Source organism: Cajanus cajan, chromosome 6 (genome assembly GCF_000230855.2).
Source record: "Cajanus cajan strain Asha chromosome 6, NIPB_CcT2T_4, whole genome shotgun sequence".
Lineage (NCBI taxonomy): Eukaryota > Viridiplantae > Streptophyta > Magnoliopsida > Fabales > Fabaceae > Cajanus > Cajanus cajan.
The window spans coordinates 6,266,190-6,276,502 of NC_138522.1; the positions used below are offsets into that span (position 1 = coordinate 6,266,190).

Genomic DNA, 10,313 nt, shown 5'->3' on the forward strand with positions numbered 1-10,313 from the left:
GTGAAATTTGATTTGACACCAAACTTCAATAATGTTTTATAACTAACACTTCAAATAATCATACACAACACTGTCATAAAAAGAAAATACTACATACATCATCAAATTATCTTAAACAAAAAATATTGTCTATTTCAACCTAAACCCTAGTCTTCAACTTTGTCATGGTTTCTATTATGGTTTCCTAGGCTTCAACTTCTCCCTAAAAATCTTATTTGTGTCAGATGTTATTATTTTCTTTCCCTTAGATGTTAGAGGTGGGTGGCCTGCTTGAGATCGCTAAGATGGTTGGGTGGCTGGAGTTGGTTGGGTGGGTTGACTTGGTTGGTTGGGCTGAGTTGGTTGGGTGGGCTGACTTGGTTGGGTGGGCTCAGGTGGTTGGCTTGGCTGAGATTGTTGGGTGGGATGAGGTGCTTCCTTGCAAGTAGATATGTTATGGCCAAAACCTTTGCACCTACTGCACTTTCTCCTATATCCATTTCTTTTCAATTGAGTTTCATCCTTTTTTAGTTCCCATGGCTCCAAATTTCTTCTTTTCTTAAGGTGTCCTGACATTTTCTTTGATGGCGGTGGAAGAACATTAGTGCACCATGTCTTTGTCCATAGTTGCTGTCCATTTACTGGATATATCATTGATTCATATACAGCCTCATATGCCGCCTTCTTGTAATAGTTTGGCACAAACTCCTTTGGATCCAAATTCATGTACCTCATACATGATATAGGATGGCAGCAAGGTAGCCCTATCAACAACCATTTTCTACAGCTACATTCCTGGGTTTGCAAGTTTATAGTATATTTATCTCCTATGAGGTTGACATTCTAGACCTCAAAAACTTGATCTCCAGCCCAACTGAAACCAATATTTTCATTAATTATAAACAATAATTTGGTTAATTTAAAAAATTCAAATTGTGAAAAATACCCTTACTTGAACCAAAACCCTTTATTAAAAACCCAATTTTTAGCCCCACATGATTTCAAACACTAAACCAAAACCCATCTCCCAACAACAACCCAATAATACCCTTACTCGAACCCTAAATCAAAAACCCCTAAAAAAACACTTACTCGATGTCAATAGGATCCACACCCGAGTTCGTCTTCTTCACCAAGTCCTTACCAGTGACTCACAATCAACGATTCCTCTTCTCCACAACTTCTTCTTCACGAATGTAGCGATTCTTCTCTTTTCTCCCGCGGGAATGGAAGCCACGTTGGAATAATGAATGATTCTTCTCTCACGCCAGAAATGGAGCCACGCAGGAAAGGAAGCCACGTAGGACTCTTGTAAACACCGTTTGTGGAATTTGGACGGAAGTCCCACATTGATGTATTTTTAAATTATTTGGGACTAAATTGAAACAAAAAATTAAAGTGGGACCAAATTAAAATTTTTAAATATTATGAGGGACCAGATTAGGTATTTAGCCTTTATTTTTTATGTTAAAATATGCTTTTAGTCCTTTTATTATAGTGTGAAAATTCTTTTTATCCTTTGTTCTTTGGAAGAGTCATTTTTGACCACTTAACTTTTATATTTGAGTTAATGTTTTTCCTTTCTAAATAATGATTGCTCTCTATTATGGTGCAATTTTGATTTCTTTTCTACTTATTTGATTTGTGAAACTAGCCTTGTTAGATTTACATACAAAACTGTGTAAGCTAACTGATTTTCAAGTTAAAATGGTCATGAACACGAAAATAGCAAGAAAAGTGAGTTTTACAAGGAACTAGAAAACTAAAATCTAATATTCTTTGTTGTTTGATTGTGAGATTTATTTTGTACTCAATTTTTACTATATTTATAACTATTTAGTTTGAATATTAATGGGTTTCTTAATCTTCATATAGATGAATTTAGTAAGAGAAATTCTACATCTTGAACAAATCAAAATTAGATTTAAAATCTTGTTTAAAAAAAAATAATATTCACAATTTTGGAAGGTAATATTGTTCAGATTGAAAAGTTAAGGGACTAAAATGAATATTTAAGAAATAAAGAACTAAAATAAATTGTCATATTAAGATAAAGGCCTAAAATAATACATTGCATCCTTAATTCACCCATTATCCTTTTATTTTCTATTACTTTGATATTACTCTTAGATTTGATAGTGATTGTGAGTAAATTGTGACTTATCATGAATTACTTCAATTATTTTTTTTAGAATATTTATATGTAGTATAAATTAGTTAATTTATATTATAATGCTCAAAGTTTGAAATAATATTTATCTCTTTCTACTAGGGTTTTAGAGTTGCTCAGTGCCACTATTTGAGATTGATAAATATTAAACCTGTCAAGATGGGATTTGTTCTCCAATATTCTGTCAATTTCAGCTGCCACGATCAAATTGTGACTTTTTTAAAAAAATAAAAAATAAAAATCTCTAACCTGACTTTGTTTATCGAGTATGCTTGTGCTTCTTTTTGAGTAATAGAGGCTATAAGTTTCTCTTCATTCCTTTTCTTTCTATCTTTATTTTTTGGTTTTGGATTTGCCTTTTTATTGGCCGTTTCATTTTATTTTTCTAGTTGTTTCTTCTTTTTTTTGGGGGATTCCGGTACCAGAATTTGAAAATCATTTTCCTACCTTCTTGCTTTATCTATTCACGCTCCTCAATTTTATTTTATTTTTAGAAAAAAATCTGATGACTATGTCGTTATCAATGAATATAATTCTGTTGTTCAGAAGTTTAACTTATAAAATAATGAAAAATGGCTTTCAACATTTAAATTCTGAAGCTACTTAAAAACAATTGATTTTCAAATTGACAAACGATGATGATTATTCTAATCTAAGGCCCTTCTCTGATTTGGAAGAGGAACTTTCCAACAGTTTAATACCTTTGTGTGACGTACTAAGCAGTTGCCATCAATGAATGAAAGGAAACATTTGTAAATCTCAAGTACTCTTATACAAATCTAAATAAAAATTACATTAAAAAATCCTCAACCAGCTAGATTGTAATTTGATTATAAAATTCTGAAAGGGGTGCAAGTGCCACCGAATCAATTGAAACCTTTTTGGAAAAATTCTGTTCTCATTATTAAATACTAAATATACAAATTATTTTCAAGCCAAACAGATCTCAAGTTTGTACACATGGCATTCAGTATAATTGGAGACATGCTACATGAATGATAACCTCATTTCTTGTTGAAAAAAATTGTAAATTAAATATTTAACCTTGTAGACTGCACTCTCACCAATGATAAAAGGATAAAATAATTCGAGACAAAAATTTCAATCCCTTGTAAACTAAAAAACTACAATACCATTTACTGTCAGCTATGTGGTTTTGTTAATCAATTGGCAACCATGATAGATAAACAACAAAATTCACATTCACACCCATTTTACACCAGCACAACCATAATCTAATAATGATCCAAGTGAAAGAAAACAAACAAGCAAAAGATAATCTACATGTTACTGTAAAACTTCTATTAGGTATATATATTGCTATTCGGCAAAGTTTGTGCCACATTAGGCATGGCTAGTGAAATTAAATAAATTTATCATGTTTTTTTAAGAAGAAAATTACAAATTATGAGTGATATGCATACTCCAAGCTAGAAAATGGTTAGACGGACAGCTGATTCCCATCACTGGCACCTCCATTTTCAGCCACATCAACACTGGCCGAGTTTGTGTACGAGGATTGTTGATCAAGTCCCGACATAGTTGAGGGTGGTGGGTTTATTGGGTGATCATACCTACAAGCTGGTCCAAATTTGCAAAGTCCGTAACGGCTGTAATATGTGCAAACATTTTGGTCCTGAATTTCACAACACATCCAAATATAGATAAGAGAAACTACCATGTCTAGATTATTATGTCATGACCAATAAAATACTCTTAAAGATATTGTCTTTACCAAATCAGAAACGCAATAATCTCTAAAATGCATGGCCATGTTAATTCCATTTTAAAGAACTTAGATTTGTACAATCACCTCATATCCTAGAACTTGGAAGAACCCCTTGAACATATACATGATACATGTACATTAATGCATGCATATCAACCAAAACAAGGTTTCTAAGATCTGTTGAGTACACTTTTAAACATCAGGATGGAGTTTCTCATGCTCATAAAAATCATCAATTAATTTTTCAGCTCATTTTTTCGGGTGTACCTAACCAATTCAAGTCTCCGGCCTATCTTCCTAAGCTTAAACAACAATTAAAAAAGTGTTATGATACAATTATTTTGAATCTGAATGAGCTTGTTGCACTTAACCTTTTCTTGTTTTTAACCAACAGCTTTTCACAATGTGAACACAGCAAAACCTTTCTCTTTTGTTCTCATGAAATAATTTCTTTCAAATGTGTAAAGAAATGAAAACTAAACAGAGAGACAGTGTAACCAAAGTAAGAACGAACTATTAAAGCTACCACAAATTTTTATATTAGAAAAAGAATATCATGCTAATTCTGCCAAATTCAGAAAAATTAGAAAATAAGTTGAAATTTTAGTATTTACAATCGCCATATAAGCACAAAATAAAATAACTTACCGGTCTCAACGGTAAACCCTTGTCACTGAGGTTGCATGGAGGTAATCTTGCAATCCGATTCTTTGGATGGTTAAATTTACAATTAGATTTAAACTTACAATCCCCAGTTTTTAAGAAATAGCTGCATTCAGGTTCACCAGGCCTTTCTGGATACTCTTCAACCTGCATTTGTTTTTGATTGTGCATATAAACATTTGTTTCCATAGCTGGATTGTTCATGACATATGTTGAAGATGGATGCAGGCTCCTTTCAGATAGATAGACGGGTGCCTGTACAAACCACACATTGATCAAATTGCTGGGAGATCAATCAATTATAAGAGTTAAAAAGCAGAATATTTGACTCAAGAAACGGAGGGGAAAAATAACAATAGGTTTCTTGCTTTAAATCCAATAGATCAAAGTCAGACCCATAAGAATCAAGACAAGCAGCAAAATAACAAATAGTAAAGAACATTAGGATTTATTACCAAGCAGTAAGCTAAGAAAATGAGAGAGCAGAGGAAAGCAAAAATGAGCCTAAAGAAAGAAAACAGTCTTTGACTTTCAAGTAACTGATGATGGGCATATAAAATAAAATCCTTAAATAGCATAAAACTTGCACCACTATTCAGTATTTAGTATTTACTTTACAAATAACACAAAACTGGGAATGATAGACAAGTGTGTCAATAGCCAACCGATAACTATATCTCACCATGTACTATATGTTGCAGGAACAGAGAACATTAACATTGTATGATAGAAAATTTGCAGATTAATTTGCCATCATATACTGATAATATATAAAATAAAAAATAAATAAAATGAACTAGACAGTTATTTGCTTTTAATCTATTGATTTACCTGATATCCATTCCATTCAGAATTTTGGGGAGAAACCCCTGGATTAGGTGAAAGTATCATTGGAACATAAGGAGCAGATTCATTTAATGCTCTAGTAGAAGACCATGGGGATATAGATGATTGTGATACACCTTGTAATGAAATAGAACTTCCATTACCATAACCGGAAGGAGAATCACCTCCTCCTGTAGGATCAGGATGATTAAACTTGCAGTTTGCTCCAAACTTACAAGAGCCTGTGCGCATGTAATAGGGGCACTCTTTCTCTCCCTGTCATGAAAACATCAAGTTTTAGGGACAAATATTTCAGATAGCATGGAGACAAAATATGGCATACAAAAACTAACTTTCAGCATAACTTGCTAAGTAAGAAAGTAAGGTTATACCATTCGAATAGGCAGGCCAAGGAAGTTAAGCTCTGCAATTGGGGATGCTGAACACTTTCCTCTTGTGTGATTAAACTTACAAGCCTTTCCGAACTTACACCCCCCAGACCTTAAATAATACTGCCATAACATCAGGAAAAGAAAATGCTGTTATGAACATGGAATAAATAGTAGGACAAGTTTAAGGCATGACTTAAGAAAGAGATTAAACACATACATATACAAGCATGTTTCATCCAAAAATTGTTACAGAGATCCAATGCTCTTTCAACATAGCAAGCATGAGCACAAATGCCAAAAAAAAAAAAAAAAAAAACAGTTCACAATGGCTAAACATATACTAATATAGCATCACAGAAATAACCAAACAAATATGTCATGATCCATCATGACAGAATTTTCATTTTGCATTACCAGTCCATGGCTAATTAACACAGTATAGATAGAATACACCAATGCCTAATCAGAAAATGTATAACTAAAAAAGATATCATTTGACTCTCAACCACCTGACGACTACTGAGTTCTGCATATTGATCATGGAATTCTAATAGAGAATAATATTTCTCCTGATTATATCAATCACCAGGTCAAATTCAAACTTAAGAGTAGATGATTGTTTACATTAACTAATGAAATCCATTCTCCCTTAGTGGCAAAGGGATTAAATGACAATAATATGGAAGTATCAAAAATTAAATGCATGACATACATATAATCAATTATCTCCATGTAACTAAAGAAAATGAAGAATATAAAGTCACATATATGGTTAAACCCCCTCAAGTTAACCTTACACAATCTTCCAAAGAAAACTTCATTGAGCTAGCAAACCTATATTCTAATAAATACATTTAATCAGCTAACACACCCTTGGCCCAGGTATATAGGAGAAAGAGACAAGGACTGGGAAAGAACAGGCATAACAAAAAGGATGGGTCACTTGGGGAAAAATTGAGAAATGACCTATGACCATAAGAAGGAATAGACAAAAGAGAAGTCTGTTACACAAGGACGGCTTGCAAATTCTAAGGAGAGAATCAGCGGGAAATGATTGAGATTCTGAGAACCAGCAGGGAAGGGAAAATTAAAAAGATCTTGGGGAGTCTGTTAGGGTAGAGAATATTGAGAGGTCTGGTAGAGGGTGTCTCCTGCAATCTGGGACCCTTTTGGCCCTTTTATTTCAGTTTTATTACCTATTTTTCTTTCTATTTGGTTGCTCATCCAGAGGACTACCTCTTCCGTCTTTGGAGTTGGCGTCTCATATGAATATATTGATACCTAAATTTCTAGACTTTAGAATCAACATTTGAGCCTATGTTAAAATTTCAGATAATACAAAATTTAAATCTAGCAACTGCAAACCAACAGGGTTTAAGTTTAGAGGAATGGTCTAATCTCCCATAAAGTGGTGAACAGGGTTCGAATCCACATTGAGAGAATTGCTCATATTTAGTTCCAGACCATGCATTGGGCTCCTTTGGAAAATCCCTGTGGGAAAACAAAACAAGAAGGGAAAAAAAAAACTAATTTGCAACAAAATTTAACACCATAATTTTGAAAATACCTTGCATTCCATCTGGCCTGATCTTTCGGCCTGTTCTTCTCTTTCTCCCGCATTGTCTCTTTTAGCCTTCATTTAGCGTTAATACAACAAAATCTCAGATTTTTAAAGAAGTGAACATGGTATAAGACGTTTGCATTCATAAAATGCTCCAGAAATTGATGTTCAATCATCAAATAGTTACAACCCGTTGATATAATACTCCCTGCCTTTTTTTCACCCAGACAAAAAATCCTTAGAGAAAAACTTTTAATGTTAAGGAAAACTATATAGGGAAAAAAATGAGTTAATCATCCCTACACCGTCAATGTAAAGTTTTGTCCACTAGCAACCAATCATATCTTTTAAAGTTGCTTATTTTATTATTATTTCATTAAATAAGCAACTGACATGTCACTATTAAAATATATGATTGGTTGCCGGTGTAAAAAAACTTTACATCGATGGTGTATAGGTGATTAACTCGAGAAAAATACCTAAAAACATTTACAAGCAAAATTACCAAGCAAAGTCTTCGGAACTTACAACTGACTATTAAGTATCAGTCATAGTGAAAAGCAAGTACCAGCCCTTCTAATATCAAACTACTATATTCAGCAACAAAGACAAAATGTTTTTCTTCCCAATTCAGTCATTCCACTGATAATTAGTAATACTGTGCTAGAGAGTAAGGAACAAAAGAAAGATATACCTGGCTTTTCCTCCTTAGAGGATGATTGAACTTGCAATTGAATCCAAATTTGCAAGTCCCAGTTTTGAGATAAAATGAACAGTCTTCAGCCTCTGGCCTCAAGGGGTACTGTTGAGCTCTACCACTGCTCCTCTCATCCTTGTTCTCCACTCCATCAACATCTCCAACCACCTTATCACTCTCGTTCACATTCTCAATCCAATCACACCCCTCATCACCACCATTCCAACCATCATCATCATCAACTACAACACCACCACCTCCACCACCATCATCTTCAACCACAACACCACCACCATCAACACACCCTTCTCCCTTACCATCTTCTGAGGCAGCAGCAGCAGCAGCTTCATCACTCAATTTTTCATCCCCACCTTCCAAGTTCGAACCTTTATTCTCAGTCTCATCCCCATCCTTCAAATCCACCTTGTTCTGAAGCTCCCCAGCAAGTGCATCATCGACCTGGGTAACGTGATTGAGATCTGGAGGCTGAGGATCGTGATCGAGGGGCCGAACAGGGGAAGAAGGTTCACCCAATTGCGGGTCTTTGGTGGAGGAACTAACTGATTCGGATTCAGAGGGCTCCATTGCTGTCCCTCCACATTTCAAATGAAAAACCCTAATAATGGGGATATTGATTGATTGCTGAAACCAATAAGAGTGACAGAAGGGAGAGGAAAAAAGGGTTTAGCTTTTATGTGAGAAAATCAGAAAATGAGAATGAGCAAGTGTGAAATGAGGTTACTTTTTTGTGGGTGAATGGGGATAGTGTGTGTGAGTGTGAGTATGTTGGTACTTTGGCACTCTCTTCTGTATGTATATTGTACATTGTATGGGTGCATGTACCTTGTGAACCCACTACGTATTCCAATACGGCGTCGTGGGACATTTCCATTTTTTCACAAAACTGGTCTTGTTTACCTTTTAATTTACCCAAAATTATATACCTCTTTCACCCCCAATTTACACTTGAATTTGGACTCGTGTCTTTTATATATTGTTTACAATTCGGCTTTCCCAAAATCAAATTCTAAACTTTTTAAAAATTTAAATTTAAACTATATTGTGATTTTAAATTTTAAAAATAAAAAATTATATTTTAATTTGCAAATATTTATTTTAACATTTTTAATGATAAAATTTAGAGTAAATTATATTATTTTCTTATGGGTGGTAAGAGTATTATTAAGAATGGTAGAAAAAAAACATATTTACATATAAAATTTGTTACAGATAATAAATGCGTAATGTAAATAAATATTTACAAGTAATGGATAAATATATTTTTCTACTCAACTTAAAAATATAAAGTACACATTATAGGGTAAAAAATATAAAACAACTTAAGATATAAATCCCCTCAACAAGGTTATACACATACCTTGTACACATAAAATCTACATTAAATACATAATTGTATACAAAATAAACCATATTCGACGAACAAGCGTCTATACAATAATTGTTACACACATAGTAACAACATCAAAACCAAGCCACTACTAGTGTGACCCTCCAACTAATTAAGCCATTTTGCTAATTATTTTTTATTCTCATACAAAGTATGATCATTGTAGTTTCAACCACAAGAAAAACATAAGGTAAGCTTGTGAAACAAAAACACCATAAATATACAACATCGACTTATAACAATACACCATAAACAACCTTATCAACATCGCATGCAACTCTACATATCAACTTCCAATTTATAAATAACATCTCAACAACTTACAACACCACAACACATCTTAACAACTTCAACATTACAACATCATCAACATAGACAATAGTAAGCATTGAATGTGTTGTCCTACATATCCATTACAAAGATCTCCTACAACAAAGATAAGCAATTTAAGTGGTTAGATCTTACTGAACCATAACTTTTGACCTATCACAACTAGGTTAGATATAGACAACTTTAGGCCTCTTAGAGAACTTATTTAACAACTTATTTTGATTTCTCAGGTTTTGTCATTTAAACTAAGAAGTCTAATAATTTTTTAAGGTAGAATAGTTTGAGTGTGAACCTACCACGACATTAACTTGCAACACTAAGCAACATATAGGATTAGCCCACCGACTACACTCCAAATACTATATTCCTCTAATACTAGGTTAGGGACTAAGTCTCTAACACTGTATTTTACTCGATTGGTCGCTTTATATACACTTGCATCGACCTTACCCATATACAGATACTACATAAAACTTAGAAAAGACAATTTAAAAATAACTATCCATTCAGAATGTCAGCTTACTTACTGAAAGGTTTCAACTTTGACTCTTAGAGCACC

General features: G+C 33.5%; 1 protein-coding gene across 1 annotated transcript; it reads right to left on the reverse strand.

The window, feature by feature from the left end:
• Positions 1–3,329: 3,329 nt before the first annotated feature.
• LOC109815468 (zinc finger CCCH domain-containing protein 43) lies at positions 3,330–8,805 on the reverse strand. The gene is made up of 6 exons (XM_020380197.3): positions 8,014–8,805; positions 7,326–7,391; positions 5,759–5,878; positions 5,373–5,642; positions 4,527–4,796; positions 3,330–3,785 (listed from the first exon to the last, which is right to left on the reverse strand). The coding sequence occupies exons 1-6, from the start codon at positions 8,599–8,601 to the stop codon at positions 3,591–3,593; spliced, it is 1,509 nt and encodes a 502-aa protein (XP_020235786.1). The 5' UTR covers positions 8,602–8,805; the 3' UTR covers positions 3,330–3,590.
• Between the last annotated feature and the right edge of the window lie 1,508 nt (positions 8,806–10,313).

Coding starts and splice junctions, on each gene's coding strand:
- LOC109815468 (XM_020380197.3), bottom strand. CDS start 8,601: ATGGAGCCCTCTGAATCCGAATCAGTTAGTTCCTCCACCAAAGACCCG. Junction 5,643..5,758: donor TTGGCCTGCCTATTCGAATG/GTATAACCTTAC, acceptor TTTTCATGACAG/GGAGAGAAAGAGTGCCCCTA. Junction 4,797..5,372: donor CTGAATGGAATGGATATCAG/GTAAATCAATAG, acceptor TGGTTTGTACAG/GCACCCGTCTATCTATCTGA.